The sequence below is a fragment of the Solanum verrucosum genome, unplaced genomic scaffold (genome assembly GCF_900185275.1).
Source record: "Solanum verrucosum unplaced genomic scaffold, falcon-dt-bn FXZP01000040.1, whole genome shotgun sequence".
Lineage (NCBI taxonomy): Eukaryota > Viridiplantae > Streptophyta > Magnoliopsida > Solanales > Solanaceae > Solanum > Solanum verrucosum.
The window spans coordinates 2,081,292-2,108,856 of NW_026020323.1; the positions used below are offsets into that span (position 1 = coordinate 2,081,292).

The window sequence follows — 27,565 nt, forward strand, 5'->3', positions numbered from 1 at the left end:
GGACGACTCGCGATATCTACCTCACTCACGGGTCCCTCTTTCTAGCTGGGCTGGGAGTGGACTGTTTGGTTAGGTGCCCCTAGGGTCACTCTTTCTAACTAGGCTGGGAGTGCACTACTGGCTAGGTGGAGTCTGATGGATTATCTTAGTTACTTTGGGCTAGGAGCCCGATTTTCTTCTTTCTCAGTAGACTTAGCTTTTCTGTGTACCTGTCGGGCTTATGGGGGTTTGTTCAGGTTTTATTTGAGTGTTTGCTTTCTTTTCTTATCCGTTTTGACCTATCTGTGTCTAGATTCTATCCTTTCTTATTGTTTTTACCCTTTTTGCTCAGTTGGCCTATGATGCCTACTGAGTACCTGTTGTGTTGGTACTCATGCTACGCTCTGCATCTATTTCGTGATGCAGGTCCCAGTACCAGTTACCAGCGGTGATTAGTTCCAGCCTTCTTTTGCAGCTGTGATTCGGAGACGAGGGTGAGCACTTGGCGTTTTGGGGTTTGTTTTGTCTCCTTCTTTTGTTTTAGCTAGTCTTGTTGCCCTTGAGACACGCTCTGTTGTGGTCCACTTTTGGGACTTGTACTATTTATTAGATAGCTCTGTACTAGTGATTTCCAGGTTCTAGGAGGGATTTCTGTATATGTTTATTTTGGGTTGCTTTCGCCTTGTTATTCTTGTTTAGATTATTGTTTTCGCTAGTTTCTGCCCTTTCGCTCATTGCTTGATGTTCTGGGTTACGGGTTGGCTTACTTACTGGTAGGGTATAGTAGTTGTCATCATGACTCGAGAAATCGGGTCGTGACAAGCAGGAGAAAGAGGAGGAGGAGGAGGAGAAGGAGCAGGAGAAGGAGAAAGAGCAAGAAAAGGAGAAGGAGAAGGAGAAAGTGAAAAAAGAAAGCGAAAGAGAAAGAGAAAGAGAAAAAACAAAAAAAAAGTCGAAGTCGTCAGTTGTGATGTGAAGCAACAATATCCATTTGAAGATTTTAACATTGACGGCGAGGGTCCAATTGAACTAATGTCATCCTTCTCGCAATGGATAAATGAGGGTCTTTACAAGCATCATGCAAAAAAGTAAAATCGTTCAACTATTATTAGTATTTCTTCTTGTTGTCCGCTAAATAATTATTTATAATGATTACACAATTGCAGAAGAGACAAGGATGATCACTACTTAGCCAATTGCTCGGATCTTGAGTTCAAACAACTTGATTTGGTAGTTGCATTTTCAAAGAAGAAGGATTGGTTTTACGTAATGTCTCAACCCAATAAGTGTTGGACTGATCAGGTAAATTCATGCCCACTTTTATCTTTTGATTAAGACATGAATACATACAAATAAATTGATACAGAAATACACTTGTTGATGCATCTGTGCAGTATGTGAATGCCATTTTATACTATTTGCAGAAGAAGTCGAAGCAACAGAGTCATTCTAAATATCGATATACCACTACTAATTATTTTTTCAAAACATACATTGATAATTCCAGTGTTGTTTCTGAATATGAGAATAAAATCGTTGGCACTATCAAAGGGTTTGGTATACCTGGTGGATTGCCTTGGCACCTCATCTAGGACTAAGAGAAAATTGTGCTCCGAGATACAACAGTTGTCTACATTGTTGCCAAAGTACCTTGAATTATTTTATCAAAAAAATCAGACCAACTGGTCAATTCTTGAATCTTACCAAGAAAAGAACAAATCTCACCCATTCGAAGTCAGACATGTTACTGGTATTGCCCAACAAGCAAGCAATAGTCTGTAAGTATCACATTAATTTTTTTGTCTTACCACTATTGAAATATGATGTTATTATATTTTCTAATTGATGATATACCATGCAGAGATTGTGGAATTTTTGTTACTGCATACGCTGAGTTTTTGAGTGATGGACTACAAGTACCATCTTATGGAATTAGTTCTGAAACCCTCCTCATGAGATATGCTTCACTCCTATGAAACTATGGGATTTTAAAAGACTCGGAGAGGCTGTGTTAGTAACAATGAAGACCCACAGAGGCCTAGACCTAAAAAAGCAAAGTTCGATGAAAATGTTGTGGTTACCACCATTTATTAGATTAATGGTTATGTATACCATTGTGAATTACCTTTTTGTTGATAAGTTGTATAAAACAATTGGTGAAGTGTTCATTTTTGTTGATAATATTAATATTAATGATTATTATTATTTTTATTTTGTTGGAACAAATGTCAATTATGATGTAAAGGAAGAAATGTGGTGTCTATGGCAATATATATAACCTCTGTTGTAAAAAAACCACATAATTATCTGTATGTGCCCCAACAGAAAGGATATTTGTGGCAACATATGTCACAGAAAGAATATATGTGGTAACATATGTCACAAAAAGGAGATATGTGACAACATTATATTGTCACCAATTGTTCATTTTTGCGGATAATATTAATATTAATGATTATTATTATTTTAATTTTGTTGGAACAAATGTCAATTATGATGGAAAGGAAGAAATGTGGTGTCTATCGCAACATATATAACCTTTGTTGTAAAAAACACCAAATAATTATCTATATGTGCCCCAACAGAAAGGATATATGTGGCAACATATGTCATAGAAAGAAGATATGTGGTAACATATGTCACATAAATGAGATATGTGGCAACATTAGATTGTCACCAACTGTTCATTTTTGTGGATACTATTAAAATTAATGATTATTATTATTATTTTTATTTTGTTAGAACAAATGTCAATTATGATGAAAAGAAAGAAATGTGGTGTCTGTCGCAACATATATAACCTTTGTGTAAAAAATACCGCATAATTATCTGCATGTGCCCCAACAGAAAGGATATATGTGGCAACATATGTCACACTTTGAATTGTCAAAATTAAAAAAAAAAACAATTAAAAAGGTTTAAAACAATAGTCCCATCATTTTTCCCTCTCTCAACTCTCTCCTCTCCTCTATAAAAGGTCGTTTCGTTTCATATTTCAAATTTAATTTATTTTTACTAATTTCCATTTTTTTTCTCTTCTTTCCTCTCTCTCGTTCCATTATTCCTTCACAAATCAAATTGTTGCGATATTTTCTACAACATCAGTGGTAATCTATTGCGATCCTCTTCTACAACAAGGCGTCGTTGCCCCTCATCATTTCTAGTTTATCATTGATATCTTCTCAGGTAAAATTTAATTAGGGTTTTGAAATACTTACTAGTATTAAATCAGGACATTTTTAGTGGTTTTATCACCCATTTGTTTATAGGATGGTTGGGTTGTTATTCTTTTTGAAATATTATCTAATTTCAAATAGCTTAAACCCAAAAAACACATTTTAGGATATACATATGTTGCCACATATGATTGTTGCAATTTTTCCAATAGAACGTGCATATGTTGCCACAGATGATGCTTCAAGGATGGGTTAATCGATAAATTGAGCGATTTAGAAATGGAAAAATGTCAAATTGGACCAAATTTTAGTACATTGGACCATAATTAAGCAATAAAAATGTCACGCCCCAAACTCAAGGGACGCAACTGGCTCCTAATGCCAAAACTCAGGCCCGAGTCGACCCTACTAAACTATTTGCTACTAGCGCAGGACAGCCACACGCAATCAAGAAAACAAACAAGTATATCTCGGCTTAAAACTAAGCCCTCGGCCGGCAATGCCCCTGTCAATAGATTTACAAACAAAACAGCTACTCCTAAGAGTTCATATAAAGAAATTGTCAACTAGCACAGAAGTCCTGATTGGGCCGTCAAGGCCATCATGATCTCTATACCAAAACTAAAAGCATGTATATAACAAGACAATGCATCACACAACTAACAAACTTCAGGAAACCAACAAACTAGGCCAGCATGGCCATAATGTAGCTATAAACCCCACACACTAGTCTGCAAACCTCTAAGAGTAGTAAAGATTGGTGGGACAGGGCCCCAGCCTACCCATAAAAATATATACAACAAAAGCTAACAAAACTCCAAACTCTGGCAACTCTGGAGGAAAGGGGCTAGCCAACCGGATAGAAGTCAATCCTACTGCTGAGGAGGTCTACTCGGTCGTCTGTCGGGAACCCCCAGGCAATGGGGCGTCAGTACAAAATAATGTACAGAGTATGAAAGGCAATAGATTATGAGCAGGTATCATAATATACATGAATAATCCGATAAATAAATCAAGGATAAGATAAGTGTACTGACCTACTCTTAAATCTAAACGTATCAAAAATAATAATAAAAACAACAACCTAACCAAGCCCCCATAAGCTCGGCAGGTACAAACAGCAGACAAGACCACCTACTCAAGCCCCCATAAGCCTGGAAGGTGCCAATCAATCTATATACCCCTATCGGTAGTCCCCTAGCCTCGTAGGCAGTCACATAGCCCTCTTAGGTATTAATATAGCCCCGTAGGCAGCACATAGCTCTCTTAGGCATCAATATAGCTTATAGACAACTCATAGCCCTCTTAGGCAACAACATAGCCATGTAGGAAACATATAGCCTTCTTAAGCGTTTATACCCCTGTAGGCAACTCATAGCCCTTAGGCATCAATATAGCCCCGTAGGCAACTCATAGCCCTTTTAGGCATCCATATAACCCCATAGGCAAAATATAACCCTTCTAGGCATAGATCACATTCATGCAGCTAACCACAATAGCCCTTAGGGCAACAATAACAATCCAATCGTTAAAAGCGAGCAATTTAGTTATAAACAAGATATACAAATATCCTTTAAGTCTTGTCCAACATAGGGACGCTACTAACTGAATAAGAATTTCGATAAGGGAGGATTATATCAACTCGAGCAGTCAACAATCAACAGTAATGACTACATGTATATCAAGGATAACAACCCAATTGCATTGCTCCTAAGGTTTAAGGAAACATATCGTAAGTAGGGAATAGCCTTAACATACCTTTTTTCGGTGAATTCACGTGGCCTAACGACTTTTACTCATAACCCCGTCGATACTACAACAAGGCAGGACCATAATCAACACACAAAAATAGAAGATACCATGACAATCCGATAAAAAATATGTATTTCCGTCGCAAATTGCTATTTGTTGCTTATAAAAGCTAAAGTCGATGAAAGAAGGATCTTACCTCGATCTTAAGTTCGTAATACGCCTCAAAACCTTCAAATATGTCCAAACCCTTGCTGTCTCAACACTAAAGTGTGATATGCTACGAAATCGATAAAACAAATTATACCACGATGATGAGCCCAACGCATTAAACAACTTTTGTCAAGGACTTAAGTCGAGAAAATTTATACTTTAGTTGATCCTAGAAATGGGTTTCTCTAATTTTTATGGTTCTTAGCTAAAAAATGAAGAAAAGGTCTAAGTAGAAGATGTATATAAAGTTCCACCGACCTAGGGCCCCACCTCACATGCCTGCTTGCGCAGTTCCACGAAAACGCGAATATCTCTCTATTCTGAAGTCGTATGAACAAACAATTTGATGCGTTGGAAACTACACTCGTAGACCTTCGATTTCATAGGTCGTAGGCCCCATAAGTCTTTATATATTGGGAGAAAACCTCTGAGATATTTGACCCAAATTTCAGAGAAATCTTTAAAAAAGAACTTACGATAACTTTTGCCAACTTTCATTTTGCCACTTACCTAACTTCAAAACTAGAGATACAATCCTTGAACACTTAAAATATGACATACCACATCATTCTTAATTTATTACCCACCCTTCTGGTCTTTCCGTGAAGATACAAGTAATTTTATATGTTTCAAAAAGGCGGGGTGTTACAAAAAATATGCTATAACACTTGGAACAACGATTTACAAGGGTGTTATATAACTATCATATGTAGTTACTTGGTCATTGATGAACTAATGGTATGATAGTTTTTGTAAAAATAATTGATAAAATTGATGAAGGTTGTTGTATTAAACCATAATGTTGTACTTAGACATGTTGTAGGACTATATATTAGTATTACATGTTGAATTAGGTGACAATTTAATTGAATTAACCCAAAAAAACACATTTTAGAATATACATATGTTGCCACATATGACATGTATGTTGCAATTTTTCCAACAGAGCGTGCATATGTTGCCACATATGTCACTTCAAGGATGACTTAATCGATAAATTGAGCGATTTAGGAATGAAAAAATGTCAAATTGGACCAAATTTTAGTACTTTGGACCATAATTAAGCAATAATAACATGCTATAACACTTGGAACAATGATTTACAAGGGTGTTATATAACTATCATATGAAGTTACTTGGTCATTGTATGATGAACTAGTGGTATGATAGTCTTTGTAAAAATAATTGATAGAATTAATGAAGGTTGTTGTATTAGACCATAATTTTGTACTTAGACATGTTGTAGGATTATTTATTAGTGTTACATGTTGAATTAGGTGACAATTTAATTGAATTAACCCCAAAAGACCATTTTAGGATATACATATGTTGCCACATATGACATGTGTGTTGCAATTTTTCCAACAGAACGTGCATATGTTGCCACATATGTTTAGTACTTTGGACTATAATTAAACAATAAAAATATGTTATAACACTTGAAACAACGATTTACAAGGGTGTTATATAACTATCATATGAAGTTACTTGGTCATTGTATGATGGACTAGTGGTATGATAGTCTTTGTAAAAATAATTGATAAAATTGATGAAGATTGTTGTATTAACCATAATATTGTACTTAGACATGTTGATACAAAATATTTCTTTCGACAGTCATCCCTATCGACCCTCCCCGTTTCTTACTACCTTCCAACGCTAAATGTATCAATTTTTCTTCTTGACCCATTCACCACGACAATCAATACATACAAATAATCCCTCAATTTATTGTACCTGAAGAAATTAATTAAAAAAACAATTAGTACTAATGAAGAAATGTGTAAGTCATATGTTGCTACATATAACTATTATGTGGCGAGATGTAAGTCATATGTTGCTACATATAACTGTTATGTTGTGACAAATAAATCACATGTGATAACATGTGTAAGTCTATGTTGCTACATATGGCTATTAGTGGCGAGATGTAAGTCATATGTTGCTACATATAATTATTGTGTTGTGACAAATAAATCATATATGACAACATGTATAAGTTATATGTCGCAATATATGGCTATTCTGTTGTGAAATGTAAGTCATATGTTGTTACATATAATTATTCTGTTGCGAAATATAAATCACATGTTGTGACAAAATGTATACGTCATATGTTGCAACATATGACCATTCTATTGCCACATGTAAGTCATATGTTGCTACATGTCTAAGTTATATGTTGCAACATATGTCTATTCTGTTGAGATTGAAATAATCTTTTTGTTGCAACATATATAACCATCTGTTGAAAATACGAATGCAAATTATTAAAAAATTTGCAAGTACCCAGATGATGATGAATGATTTCAAAGAACTATTAATTTTACTTATCAAAACAATGGTGTGTGACCCCAATCACTTATGAAGTAATTCCAATTGATACAGAATGAAATCTGGTCCACTGATTAGATTGGCTAAATCTGATTCAAGAAGAAGAAGAAAGCTCAAGGACTAGCAGGACCAACAATGTACGAAAAGAAGAAGAAGAAGATAAAGAGAACGGGAAGAAAGGCAAGCAAGCAAGCAAGAACGAAGCAGAAGAGGAATACGGCGGTAGGCGGGGGAAAAAATCTTTTATTTCTCCTTTTGGTACATCTCGCTGGTGGCTTTCCTCCAGTTTTGATTTCCACCAAAATTGATTAAATTAGGTTTTAGTCATTTATCCTTTTACCCCTTATTTAATTCAATGAACCAAACTGCCATCTTATAAACTTGAGGGCAACTCCACAATCCTTAATCATTAATCACATAATTGTCACATACACTCAATAATTAAGACTTATGTCACTGCCCCTTTATTTTGACACATTAATGTCACCTTTAATTCAAAGCCCCCTTTTTGTTTGCTACAAAAGTTGATGAAAGAATTGTTATGCCGTAAATTAACATGGCAAGATTTACCTTAAGCTACTATCTTCAGCATAATAACATAAAAATTGAGTGATTTTTTTTATGACTGCTGAAGTGACCGAACGAAATGTTGGATTGATTCAATACTGAATCCCAGATCTCCATAGACGACTAATGGTAGGGGCTGCCGAATTAACGCATCTTCCTTTCTCTTTGTTGAATAGTGGAGCTTTTAGTATTCCTTACAACTATTCTCCAATCACCCGAAAGCAGTGGCGAGGCGGACATTGAGCAGAAGTTTATATATTATCTTATATAAGATAAGCGGATTGTTGTGGAACTAGATTCTCTGCTAGAGTCAGAGCCACATAGATAGGCACGATAGAATGAAACTCTTTATTATTATAAATATAGCTTTTTTATCTTCCACCCTATCTCCACAGCTTTGGGCGACCCCCTCCCCTTCCTCCCTTCGCTAGTTAGAGTTGTGCTCTTCCTGAGCAGCTTGCGTGGGGACATCAAATATGCTTTATGGTCTTGAATTTGACTAAAATATCATGTCACTCGATATTTGGTATGTGTTTAGGCTTCAAGATGAAATGAACATTTGACTTGAATTTAATGAAAATAAATTTATTTAACTATGCAATCCAAATTAATCGTTCAATTCAAACAAACATGGATTAAATTCAAATTTTATATGAATTTATCCAATAAATTTTATGTGACTACAAGAGTATAAATAATTTTAAGTCAAATTTATACCTTCAAACAAACAAAATATATATTATACTTAATAAGTAGCAAACTTGTTTGGTGTAAGAAATAAAAATAAATAGTCCTTGGATAAAAAAAATAGTCCTAGGATAAAGATTTGGTGTCTTGTTTGGTTGTCATGTTAGGGATAACTTATCCCACCATTTATACCAAATGATGGAATAAGTTATCTCATATACATGATGATATAAGTTATCACAGGATAATTTATCCTAAATAACTTGTTCTCAATCAAACGACCCCTTAGTGTTATCTTATTCCACCTGAGAAATAAAATAAATTAGTTCAAAGATTATAATTTCAAAATAACTTATTCCGCAAAATAAATGACTTCTTATATTATTTTACCTCAATACTATATTCACATTACCGATAGTGAAAAAACACGTGAAATTATAGGGGTACTAAGTTATAGTTTCATCAAATAAATGTATTCATTTGAGAATTACTAGAAGTTATAGTGCCGGCTTTGCAAAATGGTACAAGTTGAGGTACTACTTCATGTTTAAATTAAGCCCTTTCCTTTTCATTTTGTTTAAAACTATCGTAAAAATGTTCTCAGAATAGTCTGGATAAACCCAATCAAATTGTTAAAGCCCTCTTTCACTTTCTATAATTTCCACAAGAAAATCGGCCCGTCGTTCTTCTTGGAGTCACCAGAAGTTTTACTTGGATGCAGCATCACTTCAACAATCCATTGGACTAGCTGAATTTCATGACCGATTCCCAGTATCTGGAAATTTCGAGCTCTTAGAGAGTGACCTTATTAATGTAAGCAAGTCTCCATTTCATCACTTTGTATTTAATTTTTAGCTTTGATTATTTTTATCACAGTAAAAGGTAGTCTTGCAAAGATTATTAAACTGGGTTTACATCAATTGTGCAAAATAAAGAGATATCTGAAATTCATTTGATTGATGGATTGTCATTTTATTGTTGTGGTGTTGTCTTGGACTCAGAGGCGAATCTAGGGTTTGTATACAACATGGGTGCATCACTAAAACAAAACAAAAAGTTTTAAGTGGTAATTGATTACTAGTTTTTTATGTAAATAACTCAACATTTAACCAAGTTCGCCATTTAGCCTTCGTGTAGGATGGGTGCATAATATTATACCAATGTTAGAAAATATATACATAAAATACCTAGTTTTACGGAGAGACCACGGGTTCACGTGGCCCAATTTTAGTGCATAAACTCACCCCTGGTCTTGGTGCATGATAATGAAAACTAGGTGCTTTATTATCTGATTTTAAGTTTTGGATTCTCTCTTGTAGGGAAAATGTGGTACCTGTTTTAAGCCCCTTGATGACATTGAGGTACATGAACTAGGGTTTGCTCGAAATTTATGTTTTCGTGGAACAGTAGAGGTCATAGAAAAGAAATCAAAGCTGGGATATTGTCAAAATCAGCAATTGCTTCTTTAAGACAAATTATTGGCTTGAAGTAGCTCAAATCCTGGAGCTCCTTTTTTCTATATTCTATTCTTATCCGTTCTTTTCTTCTACTTTTTTGTGTGTACTTTTCAGTCACTTCTTTTTCTCTTCTTCCATTATTTCAATTAAGGAGAAATTGTTGTTTGTAGTACTTTATTGCCGTGCTTTTTCCTCTATTGTGCCCCTTGTTATGGGTTCTTAAGCCCAAAAATCATTCCCTTACCCTGTTGAATTTCTTGTACTTACGTGGGGTCCAGTGCTAACTAACTACATATACTAAAAACCTCCATACATCTCTTGTTCTGATGTCACATTCCAAATCCTGAACTCTGCATCTGCATTCTTTTTCATCCACCTGTATTTCATACTCTTAAGTCATTTACAAGGTAATGTTCTGTAGGGAGACGATTGATCAACCGCTAATACCTGGACTACCAGATGATTTGGCATTGAGATGTCTAGCAATGATATCACATGGATATCATGGTATTCTTGAAACAGTAAGTAGACGATGGAGGAAGCTATTCCATAGTGTAGAATATTCCAATTATAAAGCTAGAGAAGGATGGTCTGGAAACTGGTTATTTGTTCTGACTGGAGCATCTGAGAATCAATGGGTTGCTTATGACCCTGAAGCTGATAGGTGGCACCCTCTGCCTAGGATACCCACGAGCCACCCTGACCAAGAGCACCTTGGTTTCTCATGTGCCTGTGTCTTGAATAAATTTCTTCTGATTGGCGGCACATATGGAGCACGTGATCAAGTAATTCCCCATCAAACGGCCCTGACGACAAATGAAGTTTTCCAATTTGATCCTTTCAGAAAAGAGTGGAGAAATGTTGCAAGTATGAGAACAGCACGTTCTCACTTCGCCTGCAGTGTTGTCTCTGGTAAGGTTTATGTAGCTGGAGGGCGCAACACATCATCGGGAGGAGGGCTTGCTCTTGCTGAAGTTTATAATCCACTGACAGACAAGTATGTTTTTAGAAAATTATGGTATATTTTTTTGAGCATGTGTTCCTTTATGAATTTCAAGTATAAAAGGAAATATGGCTTTTTGAATACAGGACTAACCTGACTTCATCAAAAAAATACAGGACTGATCTTAGATAGGGTTTTTTAAGTAGTTTATCATGCTATTATTTGGACCACAAGTTATCCAATTGTTGTCGAGATTGTAAAATAATTTTAGGGACTTGGATATGAAATATAGCAGAATATACGGAGTATAGGAATGCCATGTGAATATTTATCTGGATGTGTGCTGCTTCTGAGTAGAAACCTGTTTGTGTTGACAGAGCTGTTAAAATTCTATCCTTTTAGTCTTGAGCTGAGTACTGTGTCTTCAACCGATGAATCTTAGATCTCACAATGGAATTGCAAGCATACTGACAATGATTTATGAACCAGACTATTTATCTTCTTATTCTCTTGTTTATGCATTTTTTTAGTTTTTCATTTCACCATATATCATTTTTTTTTATTGTTTAAGGTAGTACATATTAGAATCAGCAACAAGTTCGTGCTGTAAAGTAATTGCAACGGTGTTGCCATACGAAAGGTGTAGTGACCCCAAAGAGTCAACCATGGCATCAATGTTGTTTGCAATAGCCATTATGCACCAATAATAAAGTAAAAGATATACATTTGTATTTAATACTAATTACAGATTCCGATTTGCGCTAAAAAATTCTACCATTAGGTTCATTCCTTTCTTCCCATATATTTTTTTTTGAAACTGGTAATGTTGTATTCCTCAGCATTAAGGTATGCTGGAGACCTCCAAAAAGGTAGTAACAAGCTAGAACAAGAGACTAATTACAGTAATCCTAAAAGATCTACTAATTGTTCAGCATTTTCTATACAATGTTCTTTACACCAAAAGTAGAAAGTTGCTATGCAGCTCTCTTTGATTTTCTGAATGTTGTTGAATCTATCTTCAAAGTTTCTTCCATTCCTCTCCCTCCACATAGTCCACCAGCTACAGTGTGGGATTATTCTCCACCACTTCTTCTGTGTCTTGCTTCCCCCTCTCCTAATCCAGCAACTTAACAAGTCTGCTGTGTGCTCTGGCATTGACCATTTTGTCTCTGTTAAACTGAGGAACATAGTCCAAAGTTGAGATGTGACTTTACAATGGAGGAACAAATGATTATTTGTCTCTCTAGCGTCACTACATAACATGCATCTGGACACAATTGGCAATCCCTTTTTCTGCAGGATCTCATGAGTGAGGCAAGCTTTCCTGATTACTAACCAAGCAAAGCACTTGACCTTAGTAGGAGCCATACTTTTCCATACAATCCACCATGTATGTTCTAAGTTTTCCTTGACCCCCAAAATACTAAATAAGAAGCTCCAGATCTGAGACGTGAATTGTCAGGGAAGAATAAGGTGATTCACATCTTCATAAAGCTTATGACATAGCACTCACCTACTACAAATGTTGACTCCCCTTTTTGAAGGTTTTCATGTGTAAGACACGCCCTTCTAGCAACTAACCAAGTAAAACAATTGACTTTCATGAGAGCTTTATTCTGTTGTATGAAGAGGGGACAGGGAGATTGTGCCAGGTAATTGGAGCACTCTGAGAGAAGTTGTGATTTTGGGTACTGTAGGTGTATAAAGATTAATGAGGTTAAGCTATTCCTAGGATGAACGTGGGAAGAATGATCGGGGAGACGAGATTCCGGTGGAGTTCTTGAAGAACACAGGCAAGACAAGAAGGTCTGGAATGGCTGACGGGGCTGTTTATATCATTTTAAGACTACAAAATGCTTGAAAAGTGGGGGGTGGATTACAATGATCCTGTTATATAAGAACAATGGTGATATTCAGAACTACAAGCTGATATTCAAGGGGTATCAAGCTGCTTAGCCACACTATGAAAGTTTTGGAAAGGGTGATGGAGATGAAGGTGAGGAGGGGTGTGTCTATTTTCGAGAACCAGTTCGGATTCATATTGGATGATCGACTATAGAAAGCATTCATGTTGTGAGGAGACTGGGGAGAGTAAATGGAGAGAAAGAGGGACTTACATATGATATTCATTGACCTAGACAATGTATATGATAAAGTCGGGGAGGTTTCATGGAGATGCCTCAAGGCTAGAGGTGTATCAATGGCATACATTGGGTCGATGAAGGACATTACGATAGAGCCAAGCCCCGGGTAAGAGCAATGAAAAGAGACTCGGAGTAACACAAAAGGATTTTAATACAAGCACTCCACAAATGCTCCCAGGCACATTCCCAATGACCCTTAATTGAGGGGTCCCTTCTGGACCCAGCCTCTCCCCTCTCTGGTAGACTTCCTCCACCGGAGCAGCCATCTAGAACCCACCTTTTTTCATGGACAACAAAATCCTCTTCCGCCTTGGGGCCAAATCTTATATCACAGAATCTAAATCCAAATTAGGGATTTGGTATGACTGGATCAGAAATGCAAGATACTACATGAGCAAGCTGATACTCAACAAGGGAGCCATGTCTTGGATATGGAAAAGGCTCAGAGAGGCATCGGAGAACAAAGGAAAGACCTCCAAGTCTTGGAAATGCAAAGATAACACAACCAACATTTTCTTAACGCAAAAGTTCAATCAATATGGAAGATTTGTCTCAATGATTACTGCTAAAGGAAATGACACAGCAGTAATTATCTTGTCAGTGAACACATTCAATGAGGGATGGAATGTTCTAATTGCAAAAATAGGAAATTTCATTGATAGAAATAGTACAACATTAATCACAAACAAGCAACCTAGACTCCTTAACCACACCAGAGGGGAGAAGATCTACAAAGAGATGTTTTTCAAGAACAAATGGACTAAGAGAGACATAGGAAAAAGGCATGCTGGACATATGCTTAGTGGGGAGTTTCACAAAAGCTGAAGACACTCCAACTTGTAATGACATCCGAAGATGGGCTCAACAAACTTGGAATGGAGCCCAGGGAGTTCAAACTTAAAAAAGGAGAGCAGAGAGCGTTTTTGCTCGCGCCGCACTTTTGGGGTTGAAGTTCCCACGTCTGCTCACCTCTCTCGCTTCATGCCATTGAAGCGCAGGTCCTTCGCATCGCTTTGCTTCACCACTTAAAGAGGTGAAGCACCCACTTTTCTCAACATTGGTGTTTCCTACTTCATTCCTTAAAACAAATAATGGAAACCCCCACCCATGCACTTGATCAAAATTGTCATTACATCAACCACCACTATTCAACTATCCTCCTATAAAGATTTGTTGGTCATTTGGGCCTCATTGGACAAAGTTATTGATATCATCCTAGCATTTAATTTAAGTTCTCATCTATATGTATCAATAGTAAAATTGTGTCCTCCATCCAAATTGGTCCCAACAAAATACTCTTATCGGGCTATAATCGAATCTCTTTACTTTGCAACTTTATCCTTATGTCTTGGTTTCACAATGATTTTAGTTCCTATTTGATCCCTCTTATGTCGATGTCGTTAGGCATTTTCCCTATCCATGTAGTCTCTTGCCTACGGTCCAACCACCTATTTGAATTTTAAGCCTTTTGGACTAGCATCTACCCTTTGTAACACCACTTTAGGGTGCCTATACAACAATAACATACAAGTGTTATCAAAAGCAAAAAAGCTCTAAGGTTCGTTAGGGGAGAAACAAATACAAATATATATGTTTAGTCCTATACTAATAAGTATATGCGTGAATGACAAATATAAGAACAAAGAAATTGAAAAAAAAAAACGATAAAATGAAATATCAATTGCTTAGTGTCTCCCCTTCACAAGAGGTTCATTGGCAAAGAGAAGTATGCCTTAGAACATTGATGACGACACTAAAGTGTACTTTAAGCGAGGCAAAGCACTCAACACGTTTCGAGCCTCACTTATGGGCTTAAGCGCGCATTTGACAATACTACAACATACCCAATGTAATCCCCCAAATGGGGTTTGGGGAGGGTAGAGTGTACGTAGATTTTATTCCTGCCTCGTGGAGGTAGAGATGTTTTCGAAAGACCCTCGGCTCAAGTGCAACATATCAAAGTATTTATGAAAAAGAATGTGACAGTGAAGAAAACATGTCAATTAATGAGGAAAGCAACATATGGCATTCAATGAAAAGAAACAGTAACAACAACGAAATGATACAGTAATTGAAAAGGTAATACATGTATAAGACTAATAATACAACAAACACGGTGCTCCCAGGCTCCCACCAAGCCTAAACCGCCAAAAAGCGAGACAAAGCGCAACTACCTACTACCCATCTATCCTAATTAGGGGTGTGTAGAAATCGAACCGAAAAAGGTGTTATTGGTTTGTTGTTATTGGGTTAACGGTTATTTAATGGTTTTATAAAAAAAGTATTGAGTTATTGGTTCGATATTGGTTTTTTAATATTGGGTTAACCAATAACCCATTAAGAATATAATAATTTACTATTTTAATTTTTAGTCATACATAAATATCAAACAAAAAATATTACTAATATAATTACTATATTAGACTATAACTATAAGGACCTTACACAATTAACATTACTTAACTTCAGCCTCTGAATTTACCCTTTAGGTTTTAGTATTACTTTAGTCTTTATTGTTGCAATTTAGTCTGATTTGCTTTTTTCGATGTATGCTTGTACGCGTAAAATTATTGGACAAATCATATATTTGTTTTGAAAGCATTTTCTTATCGGTTAAACCGAAAACCGATAACAAATATCTTATTGGTTTGGTTATTGGTTTAACATATTTAAAAATCGATAAATCGAACCGATAATACTTAAAATCGAGCCGAACAGAGCGATACACACCCCTAATCTGCGACCTCCACCAGTTTGGGGTGCCTATTTGATGGATCAATTTCTTACTCAGTCTCGTTAATAGGGTGTGAATCATTGTCTATACTCCCTTCTTGGAAATGATGTGATGGAACCAATTGCTCATTAATCATCACCTTCGTGTAATTCACTAAACAATTTCACATATTAGGATTTGTAGATTGTTGCAATTTCCTGATTAGTTGCCAGTTTTGAGAATTTATTTTTCCAGTCCAAATGAATCTACATTGTTCCATTACATTTCCTTGTCAAATTATTTTCTATAGGAGTATCCATGTAACTTATATTTTTGTTCATGGAAATTTAATTTTGCAACTTTTCAAGGTCAACATCAACAACAACAACATACCCAGTGGAATCCCATAGGTGGGAGGATAGAATTTACACAGATTATACTCGTGGAAGTTAGGAGACTATTTCGGGAGGACCCTCCGCCCGAGTATAACATATTAGAATGATGAAAAGGAAAACGGCAGTGGAGAAACAAAATAACTAATAAGGAAACAAAAGTAACCACAAAATAATGTGATAACCTAAACAGAATAAACCGATGATGATGGAATCAAAAACAAAACACTATAAGAAAACAGCTAAACCCCTCAAAAATCAAGACAACACTCCACACCTACTAACCTTCTACCCTAATGTGCAACCTCCACACCCTATTAGGTCATAGTTTATACATGGTAGAATTTTTTTCCTTTATCTGCATTCCAATTTCATATTTCTTAGCAGTACGTATGTTCCATTTTATGTGACACTATTTCCTTATTAATCTATTAAAAAAAAAGGGAAAAGACATCAAGTTGCACCCTAAACTTGTCCGAAAAAGTCACTCACACACTCATACTTTACGGGTGATCTTTTACCCTTCTATACTTATTTAAAATGTAATTATTACCACCCAAAATGCTGATGTGGCAGGCGCGTGTGAATCACCCTGTACCATGGGACTGGCTTTGTATGTTTTAGGGTGAAAATAACACCACTTCAAATAAGGATTGGGTGTGGGTGTGTATAGGTCACCCGTAAAGTACGAGTGTGTAAGTGACTTTTCCAGACAACTTTAGGGTGCAAACCGTCTTTCTAAAGTTGGAAACAATTTAACTTTAAACTTCTCAATTTATCTTTATTCTTTAATGACATCTTTTAATAGCCATGGAAACCTCATGGCATGTTAAAGAACACAAGTTCCAAAAGTCAGTCTTAAATCTGTCAAACGCCGTCATATAAATTGAAATGCGCACACTAATTTTAAGAGAAAACAGTACTTCCATTAAGCTTTTAAGCACCAATAAACTTTATAAGAAAAGCTTTTAAGAGGCATATACGACGTATACTATATTTATGAAATGAAAAACACTTCCCAATTTAGAAGTAAAATAAGAAGAAAAGGTTAATGGAAGTATAAGGGTGATGGAAACATGGACTCAAAAATGCGTATCAGTGGAACGTTTATAGTAGTCTACGTCAACTTTATCAAAAGAAAAGAAAAAAGGTACTCCAGTGGAAATAAATTTTGATGCTTTGACTACATTTGCCGTTGGGGTCGTAGTTCTTTAGAAACCTATGTGCCTTGTTAATTTATCTTGGAAACGATTCCTTGTTGCTTCTAACTTCTACTCCGTTTTTCTCTTTGAAGCAAAAGGATGGTCTGATATTTAATTTGACAGAATCCTAAGAGAGAAGAATGTTTATATTTTATCCTATACTGGTTTTCTGAATATTTTAATATGTTGCAGGTGGGAAGACCTACCACCTCTGCCAAGTCCCCAGATGGATTGCATAGGCCTACCATACGATGGTAAATTTTATGTTCTAACGGACCTTGTTGGGCTGCTAGAGCATGAGACATCTGTTGTTTTTGATCCATCCGATGAAACATGGCTAAGTGTAAATGATACTTGGCCGTTTTCAAGGGCCATGCATTTGGGAATTCAGGTGCTTGATGGTGGTCATATATGCACAGTTGTTGATTGGGGTGGGAGCTCCATTGAAACTAGGGATGTCGATAACAGGGAGTGGCATCATAGAGGTTTGATACCTCCTGTGATTCTACCTGACCATCCCCGGCCTCTAGAGGTCTTTGATTATGGATTTGTTGCACTGAGAAATGAAATTTATGTTTTGGGAGGAAGAGTGCTGCGATGGGAGGAATCTGGGACCGGGAAGTTTAACATTGTGAAGTTGAGCACAGTTAGAGTGTGCAACCCACTGAGTTTACCTTTAAGGTGGAGGGAGATCAGACCAATGTGTGAGCCTGCATTTGGCTCCATACTAGGTTGTGCATCCATGGAAACAAGATCTTTTTGATTTAAGGTTCTGTTTCCTATGTGCTGCTGTTGTGTAATAAAAATGACTACATTGCAACCTTGCTCTAATAATAGGCTAAGAAAGGTATCACCAATGGAGATTATCATTCGTGCAATTAAATTCTGACTGGTGCGAGTGAAGTGGATCTAGAACGTTGAGGAAAAGCTACTGGTGTTGAGTCGAATTCTGCAACAATTGACAGGCGTGACAAAGTTCCAGGAAGATTGTGGTAGATTATTCAAACAGCACATTATGGAATCACTAAAATATATATTAATGCTCTAAGTTCCATTCTAGTGGTTCTTTTTCCTGTTTCCAGAGGAACGTCTCTCCCAAACGCAATATACTGAGTTTCTTCTGTTGTTTTGAATTACTTCTACTGGCTTTCTTTCGCCGTTCTTGAATTTCACTTATGGTACTTAATCTGCTTATCTTTAATACTTTATCAACGTGCATAATGTTTTTATTCGCGCATTTGAGACAGCAGTAGCAGTTCTGCCTGTTAAGAAATGCACAATGCAATAGTTAAAGAATGGATGTGACAAGATTAGAAGATTTTACCAGGTTTTAGGTCAAGGTGAAGTACACATTCAAGGTAAATACACTTCTCAAATGAAAAGAAGTTCATGCTTTTAAAGTCTTTAATCGAGTAATGGTAGGCAAAGAGTTCAATGTCTTGGTCCTCTGCAACTACGCCCTCTGTTTCAAAATAAGTAGTGTTTTTAGCTTGAACACTTTTATGTAAACTACTTATTTCATTTTTACTTATCTACTATTTTACAAATACATTTTTAACTTTTATTTGTCACTTTCAGCATATTAAGACAGAAATATATTTTTCCTTCTATCTTTTAGCCTAAATAAACTCCATATTGGACAAATAATAGTGAACGGAGGAAGTAGTTTCTTGATTATGAAAAACTCACTTTGTTTGAATAAGAGTAAAATTGGAAGAAGACCATTAATGTCTTCTTGATTACGTAAAAACAATGCTTATTTTGAAATAAAATAAATAGAAAAATAATATTTATTTTGAAATGGATGAAGTATCAACTTAGCAAAACCAGCTAATACACATAATGACTCTGATATAGCCAACCCTTTTAGGTGCGTAAATATTGCCTAATTGTTCGAATCCATTTATGGTTATTACTTTTTGACCACAGTAGCTAAATAATCCCAACGTGTTACATAAGGCAAATATTGGATAATTGTTCGATTTTCTGCAATTTTCTCCATCCCTTACATAAACCAATATTGGTTCACATTCAATAACATCTCCACCATCTAGAATAACACGAGTCTGACGAACATCGTGATGGGTGCTAAGGCCCCATATTGACTATCTACATGAATGCGATTATGACATTTCCATCTAAACTTGATAACAATTTGCCTTATGATCTAGCAAATCGTTGAATCCTCCTACGCCTTAATTCTTCCAAAGATAGATCACGTATCTCACTTGTTGGACCAGGGGATGATGGTGCATCACCGGTACGACCTGTGCCACACATTTCACAAACATTCAGCCTACCTGAATTATCAAATGTACATGCATCACATCTCCACGTAAGAAGTGTATTTCGTGCAATCCTCCCACCAGCAGTTCCTCTCCCAGTAATTCTTGGTCGGTTTCGAAATAAGCTCTTCACTAATCTTAAAGGCAAGCTCAGGGCATGGCTAAAGCTTCTCATGAATTGTCTAACTGGATTCAGACCTGAATATGACGCTTTTAATCGCAAATACAGAAGGCCAGCTAGTATTCCCCCAAGGTGGCCAAGGAATGAGACACCAGGGACAAACATTTGTATGAGAACAAGCTCTGCCCAGGCAGCATAACGAGTAGGAACCATAAGTCCATGTACAGAGGTATACTCATCTGATTGTGCATTGACGATAACTTTCATGGCGAAGAGGACACCAGAAAAACCCACAGAGTATTCATTATAGTAGGGTCTCTCGTAATCAAAGAACAGCAGAAGTGATTTTGCAAGCAACAGTGTGACACCTTGGGACATAGCAACTAAGGTTGCAACCATTGATGCAAACTCTGCACTACCCATCGATATCTCCAATTGAATACCCTTCCACAAAAGTGAAAGCATATTGTACACCAGGTGAGATTCATTTATGTGGAAGAACGGCGACAGGAAGAATCGCTTGAGGTCTGTGTACTGCACCAGCAAAAGCAAGTGTGAAGCCAACATAATAGTTTGAAATTCGATCTCCCAAAACTATGAATAACAGTTAAAGCTCGAGAAAATAGATTAATATGGCACATATTGCTTACTACAGTCGAATCATATAAGCAGAGGCGTATCCAAGATTTTGAGATGATGGGTGCACTATTACGAAAAGATTGATTAAGAAATAAATTTGATCAGTTTAACATTTAGGTTCTTATCACTGAAAATCATTCAAATTTTAAAATTATAGGTCCAAAATTATTTTTTTATCTATCCAAACCACTTAGAGAGGTGTTACCCAATTTTAGATAGAAAATAAAACAAGATAAATGAAAGATTCAAATTTCTAGCCTTAGAGGTGCACCCAATCATCATCGCACAACATTATATGATACTTCAAGTGTGGGTTAACTCATCTATGTTTACATATATTTTTTAAAATATAACACTACTATATATGAATTCAGGAGGGGAGCATGGGTTCACGTGAACCCGGTGACCCCCTCCTGAATACGCCTCTACATAGAAGCAATATCTACTCAGAGGGCACCAACAATATGGAAATGTGATAAATCAACAAACTAAGCAGGAAGTAAGAGAGTTAACAGTAATTGATTTTTCTGAATTGGTTGCAACCTATGTTGCTCGGACTCTCCAAATATGTTGCCGTATCCGTGTCGAATTCTACAAAAATGCACTACTTTTGGAGTATCCAACCCTCACCCATCGACATTTTTGAAAAGTACGAGCAACATAAGTTGCAATTTATCAACAAACTCATGAGTCCACTCTGGACAAAAAACTCATATATCCATCCAATGAATACTATAACCACACTTCGCACAGAGGGGTCTCTTATCATTTGTATCCTACATAACTCTATCGAGAGTTTTACAGCTAGAGGGCAGAAACCTGCAATTTCTTTTATCTTCAAAGAGGGAATTGGTGTTTTAGGCCATGATAGAAGCCATATAAGTTCATCAACATTTAAGAAAACTTTTACACATGCTAAGCTTATTTTACAAAAAAAAAATTATTTTACATATGAAATAGCAGTTCTTCTCTGCTGTGATCAAACAACATCGTGGTTGCCATCTAGTTAAAATTTTCAGGCACAGGGTGTGTTTGGTTTCCAATTTTCCCATGTATGGTGGGTCAAAATGTTTGGAAAAATATTTCTCTCAAAAACAACTTCCCTAATGAAAGTAGGGAAAAGAAGTTGCAGAAGTGACATATCATGTTTATTGTCTTCTTCCAACCCAATCCCTGCAATCCCCACCCCCGAACGCCCACTCGCCATCCCATTCCGCCTCATAGTGTTTTGCTATATGACATATAAATACTCTTTGAATAATATTTTCTTGCTTACTTACCAAACACTATAAAATAAGTAAGAAAAACATTTTCCTTTGTACCAAACACACCCATAATATTATTAGTATCAAACTACCCATACCAAAAGCTAAGTAACGTCTAGAAAAACAACAAAAGAATCAAACTTTAGTCACATATGGTGTCCAGCAAGAAACAAAATCATCAGTGAAAATCAAAAAGGCAAAAAGGGTTGATTACCTTGAGGATAAGGTGAGGATTAAACCAAACTTGATCGATTGTGGGGAGGAAAGGATGAATAAATTTGGGCCTCAAGTAAATAATGGTATTAGCGGCAAGAAGTGCAGCAGTAATAGGGGGTTTTCTGTCTAATCTGGAATACTCACTCACTGTATGCAGCCCTAGCAGAGGAATCAAACCACGAGATACTGATCCCCACTTTCCTCTTCCTCTCTCCATACCTAATTCGAGAATTTGGATGATTCTACTGCAAAGGCGAATCCTCTGAAATCAATCTTTTTCTTTTGAGCAAATTAAGGTTTAGGAACATTTCAGATGCTTCTCTTACTTATGAAGGCCAAACTCTAGCTGTACGGTTTTAATAGCTTTGCTTTACTTTTTCCCAAAATTAAATGGCATTATTTGAGTCGATAAGTTGTTTATGAAAAAATGAAGAGTTTTGAACTTGTGGTCTATAGCAATTCTCAGATTTTTATTTGGTTGTAAATTACATTTCATTGATAATAAAAGAAGAATTTAAAGTTTAATTGTTTCTAATTATAATAAGGTGAATTTTTTTTGAGACGGACTAAAAAGAAAAGGGTGTCACATAAAATGGAACAAAAGAATAATTATTTATAAAATATTTGTGTTTGGCAATCCCCTCCCCAGTCCCCAGTCCCCACCATAACAATATCTTTTTCTTTTGGCATAATACATAAATATGTCATTTAACTTGATTTTAATTGACATTTATGTTCTCCAACTTCGAGTCAGAAGCAAACCTATGTAGAAAGATGTGGGTGCATGTACCCCGTTAACTTCAGAAAAATTATGTATATATAGTTTATAAACCTTAAGATATTAATATTTATTTTCTTAGGCACACTAAGATGCTTGGTGAACTGGTTGATGTTGAAGGTCCTGGGTTCGAATCCCATCTATTGGTAAGGGTGGTTGGAAGATTTTTGACATGCGACCTCATGGTGCAAAGTGCACAAAGCAAACATTGCACTCAAAGTCAATCATCGTCTTCAAATGTTGGGTTCACCTATGCTTTGAGTACACAAGTAAACAGTTAAACTTGTATAAAATTGAACAAGTAGACACACATTCTACGTGACATATTATAGAATGTGAATGTGTGATGTGTCTACTTGTTCAATCTTGTACAAGTTTTAGTATCTACTTGTGCACGCACACCCAAAGTTGGAAATGGTTTGTGTGTGTTTTGGTGTCCTACTTTGGTATCTACATGTGCTTATTTCTTCTTTCAGTATATATGCCACAAATTCTAATTTCTTAAAATATTGCTGCATCTAGAAAACGCCTGGATCAAAGCAGATTCCTTCTACTAACAAAGAAGCATTGCTCTTGAGGTTTGTTGAGGAGAAGATGCAGCACAAATAAAACAGCCATTGGACAATGAATTTGATGAAAACTCCACCAAAAGCCAGGACAGGACTTCTACCTGTGCACTTGGATTACATATTACAAGTCAAAATCATAGATGCACAAGTTGATGTCACATTGAAGATTCAAACACATCTACTAATCTAGTAAAATTTCTAATCATGATGAAGTCCACTGGCACTCTTTACTCTCCCTTTCACTGTTTCAGTAATACAGATAGCTAATGGAAGGAGCATTAACACACCCTCGAAAGCGTGCTCTTCGCTATAACCAGGCCTGGTCATTCAACACCTTAGAATTCTTAATAAATCCCCATACACCTCTTCATTCTGTTTAACTAAGACCACTAAAGATCAAGTACCTACTTGATCTACAGACACCTCTTTCACCGGAATATTTTGACCATAGAAATTTAGGAGCAAACTTAATGATATAGCCTCCATGATATTGGCAGAAACACGTAAATACTGGTATCAAGTATCAACAATGTACACCAGCTAATGAATATTATAAACAATAGCACCCTCCAAACTGGTGTCTCCTGAAGACAATTCATCCCCAGCTTTACAAGGATGCAATAAGTAGAGTTAACTTGACGGCACAGAGCTAAGAAGTTGAAAGAAATTTAACAAATGATACAAGACTTGCCAAGAGACTAGCCACTTACAACCATTGAATGTGCAAAAAGAGGAATGCAAGGCCCTTCAGGTTTTGTCATTCATGAATAGTAACAACTAACAAACAATGTCCAAGATAAAGAGAACACAAACCTGAACAAAACTGAAACTATAAAGTAACTAAACCTCAGATCTTTCTCATGGGGAAAGATATTAATACGTGTAGGAGTGCTATCAATATCAATATCAATAATTACTAAAGAAACCCTGCTTATCATCAACGACTGAAGGCCATCTTGTGCAGGTCCACACAGCACAACCTTGAGAACTAGACCTGAGCTGTGCCTTCAGTGAACTTAGGATCCTCACATCTGTACCTTCCATCAGGCCCAATTCCGAAGCCCCTAGGATCAGCAAATACATTCTCTAGCAGCTGGTTACGAGCTGGAACAGGGCTTGCATCAGCAAACTCAACAGACTCTTCAACCAATTCATCAATCTTCTTATCGATGGCCTTTAACTCTGCTTCATTGACCAGATTGTTCTCAAACATATACTTCTTCAAGGCAGTGATAGGATCTCTTGTGGCATAGTGATTCTTTTCAGCTACCAAAACGAACAAATTAAGGTCAAAGAAATGACGTAATTGCCTCCAAATATGTGGATCACATATAAGGGTACATGTGCAACAAAATAAGATAATAGAGTTTAAAAGGCTCATTCTCTTATGGTACATGGTCATATATCTTACAGCATTTCTACAAAGGAATTTTGGAGCATTAGAGCTCCTTTCTGGTGTTTTTGTTCCTTTTGTTTTGGAGGTATATCTCGATAAGCGAATACATCTAGTGGTGTCCCTGAGATACTTCATGTAACATCTGCCTAAGTGTAAATGGAAGCTATAAATAATCAAATAGATGTGCTCCTCATTTACATTTACACATTTGCGCACATAAATCACTATCTCAACAGTTTCAACACAATCAGCCAATTTGAGGCTTCTCATACAAAATGACTCTATCCACTTTTCTGCCATGTCATAGTACAGACATATTACTACAAAGAAGTGGTCTGCCACTGTGCTAAGAAATTGTTTGGTTACACACAGCATTCACTACAAAAATGCCAGAGGTAAGTCAAAAGCATTTAATGAGTCCTCAGACAAGTTGCCTAAAGTTAATTTGATCAACTAATAGCTCTCTATTAAGTACTAAAGGTTTACCCTTCCAAACCTTAGAAAACACGGGCTACAATCATTGTCGGGTAACACAGATAAAAAGCAGCAGTATCGAAGAAACAGCAACAAGTGGCTTGAGGATAATAACACAAGTAAACTGGAAGAATTTAAAATAGTTGAGCAAGGAAACAGAAGGGAAATGGAACACTCACCAGGGTCACGAAGCTCATCTGGATCAGCCAAAGAGTGTCCTCTGAACCGGTAGGTCTCACATTCAACCAAAGTGGGACCTTCCCCTCTCCTAGCTCTGCCAACAGCCTCCATTGCTACCTCCCTCACCTTCAACACATCCATTCCATCAACATGAACCCCAGGCATCCCAAAGGCAGGACCTTTCTTCCAAATTTCAGGATCAGAAGTAGATCTCAAGTGGGACATCCCAATTGCCCACAGATTGTTCTCAACAACAAAGATAATGGGCAATTTCCACAATGCAGCCATGTTCAAGCACTCATAGAATTGTCCATTGTTGCAAGTTCCATCACCAAAGAAGGCCAGAGTAACATGATCACAATCAGCCTCCTTCAAGACCTCCCTTCTGTACTTGCTAGTGAATGCAGCACCTGTAGCCACTGGGATTCCCTCACCAATAAAGGCGAAACCACCAAGAACGTTGTGCTCTTTGGAAAACATGTGCATCGATCCACCCTGGCCTCTACAACAGCCCGTGGTCTTCCCAAATAGCTCACTCATCACTTGACGAGCTGGGACACCTTTGCTCAATGCATGGACATGATCACGATAAGTACTAACTACAGAGTCTTCCTTCTTCAAGAGCTTGATGAAACCAGTTGAGACAGCTTCTTGGCCGTTGTACAAATGCACAAAACCAAACATTTTACCCCTGTAATACATTTGGGCGCACATGTCCTCAAAAGCTCTTCCCAACACCATGTCCTCATACAGTACCAATCCTTCCTCCTTAGTAATCAACTAAATGAAACAACAGACACAGATAATTGAGTAAAAATCACGGAATCCCGAATCTTTTCAAACAACTACATGCTATAAGAGAAATTCTAAGAAGATTAAGCACTAAATTACCACAATAACTACTCTGGGTCAAAAGTTGCATGACACAAAAAAAAAAAAGAGCTTGCAAATGCCAAAATTATCAAAATTGGAATGGACCAACAGACACAACTATTTAACAAAATCACAAACAAGCCGAATCATGCAAACAACTACAATGTCATACGACAGATTCAAAAATAAGCACTAAATCAACACAAAGAACACTCAAAAGACTTAACGATCCAAAAAAGGACGAATCTTTAGTAAGCAACAGAATTTTTATACGAGAAATCTAAACAAACAAGCACTAAATCGCCATAAAAAGACATTAATAAGATAAGAGCTACAAAAGAAAAAAATTGAGCATGATCCAAATGAAAAATTAAGCTTGCAAAGCCAAAATCAACAGAGAAGGGGCAAAAAATCAAGAAAATGCAGATACCAGATTGGAGCTAGAAGATTTGGACTTTGATTTCTTTTCCTTAACAACATCAGAAACGGCGACAACAGCATTATTGGATCGGCGTTGAGATTGATGAGGATAGAAAGTCTTCTTGAGGGAAAGCTTATGAGAAGATGATCCAAGAAAGGAGGAGCTACCCTTTAGAGATTGACACAAAAGGGGCTTTTCAGCAGATCTAGTAGAGTTAAGGGGCAAAGGTTGCAAAACTTTTGTTGCAGAGAAAGACGTCGCCATGGATGAATTACAAGAAATCAAGAAATGTGAGTAAGAGATGAATGATTGTAGAATTGAAGGAGATAAAAAGGCAAGAAAGGGGCGGAGGAAACGAGAAACCAAATGTGTAGAAATAACCGTCAGGAGCGTTGGCTGCTCTCTACTGGGCTTTCTCGTCTTCTCATCCTAAATTTTGCCTTCTATTTTGTGGGTATAGTTGGTTTGACAAAAAAATAATACTAGTATATTTTAAAACTATTTAGTAAATAATTATACTGAAAATCTATTTGTTTCATGTGCTATAATAACTATTATGTTTTTCTTGGCCTTTTGGCTATATGTTCTCATCTCTATATAAAACTTTCACTTTTATTGGGCATGGCTTCTAAGTTTTTTCCCAGAAATTTTCCTTTTCAAGAGGTAAAATTGTTATTATTATTATTATTTTTACCAAGACAGAAAAAGGTTTGGTTATGAGTGTGAGACATCTAGGTACCTCTATGAATTTGAATATTAATCTCTAATATTATTTATTGGGAAGGAGGAGAT

At 36.5% G+C, this 27,565-nt stretch overlaps 3 protein-coding genes across 3 annotated transcripts; 1 reads left to right on the forward strand and 2 right to left on the reverse strand.

Annotated features, from left to right (window-relative positions):
* Positions 1–9,270: 9,270 nt before the first annotated feature.
* LOC125835475 (F-box/kelch-repeat protein At1g16250) lies at positions 9,271–18,762 on the forward strand. Its single transcript, XM_049514609.1, has 3 exons — positions 9,271–9,518; positions 10,584–11,159; positions 17,749–18,762. Coding segments are annotated over exons 1-3 (1,149 nt in total). The 5' UTR covers positions 9,271–9,516; the 3' UTR covers positions 18,320–18,762.
* A 683-nt stretch (positions 18,763–19,445) lies between these two features.
* Positions 19,446–22,407, reverse strand: LOC125835489 (rhomboid-like protein 14, mitochondrial). Its single transcript, XM_049514622.1, has 2 exons — positions 22,081–22,407; positions 19,446–20,496 (listed from the first exon to the last, which is right to left on the reverse strand). Exons 1-2 carry the CDS (start codon positions 22,297–22,299, stop codon positions 19,717–19,719), a joined length of 999 nt encoding a protein of 332 aa, XP_049370579.1. The 5' UTR covers positions 22,300–22,407; the 3' UTR covers positions 19,446–19,716.
* Positions 22,408–24,079: 1,672 nt separating this feature from the next.
* LOC125835457 (pyruvate dehydrogenase E1 component subunit alpha-3, chloroplastic-like) lies at positions 24,080–27,193 on the reverse strand. Its single transcript, XM_049514583.1, has 3 exons — positions 26,783–27,193; positions 25,479–26,259; positions 24,080–24,695 (listed from the first exon to the last, which is right to left on the reverse strand). The coding sequence occupies exons 1-3, from the start codon at positions 27,035–27,037 to the stop codon at positions 24,418–24,420; spliced, it is 1,314 nt and encodes a 437-aa protein (XP_049370540.1). The 5' UTR covers positions 27,038–27,193; the 3' UTR covers positions 24,080–24,417.
* Positions 27,194–27,565: the final 372 nt, after the last annotated feature.

Coding starts and splice junctions, on each gene's coding strand:
- LOC125835475 (XM_049514609.1), top strand. Junction 11,160..17,748: donor TATAATCCACTGACAGACAA/GTATGTTTTTAG, acceptor AATATGTTGCAG/GTGGGAAGACCTACCACCTC.
- LOC125835489 (XM_049514622.1), bottom strand. CDS start 22,299: ATGGAGAGAGGAAGAGGAAAGTGGGGATCAGTATCTCGTGGTTTGATT. Junction 20,497..22,080: donor ATCCTCACCTTATCCTCAAG/GTAATCAACCCT, acceptor TTGCTGGTGCAG/TACACAGACCTCAAGCGATT.
- LOC125835457 (XM_049514583.1), bottom strand. CDS start 27,037: ATGGCGACGTCTTTCTCTGCAACAAAAGTTTTGCAACCTTTGCCCCTT. Junction 26,260..26,782: donor AATCTTCTAGCTCCAATCTG/GTATCTGCATTT, acceptor TGTTTCATTTAG/TTGATTACTAAGGAGGAAGG. Junction 24,696..25,478: donor AGATGAGCTTCGTGACCCTG/GTGAGTGTTCCA, acceptor TCGTTTTGGTAG/CTGAAAAGAATCACTATGCC.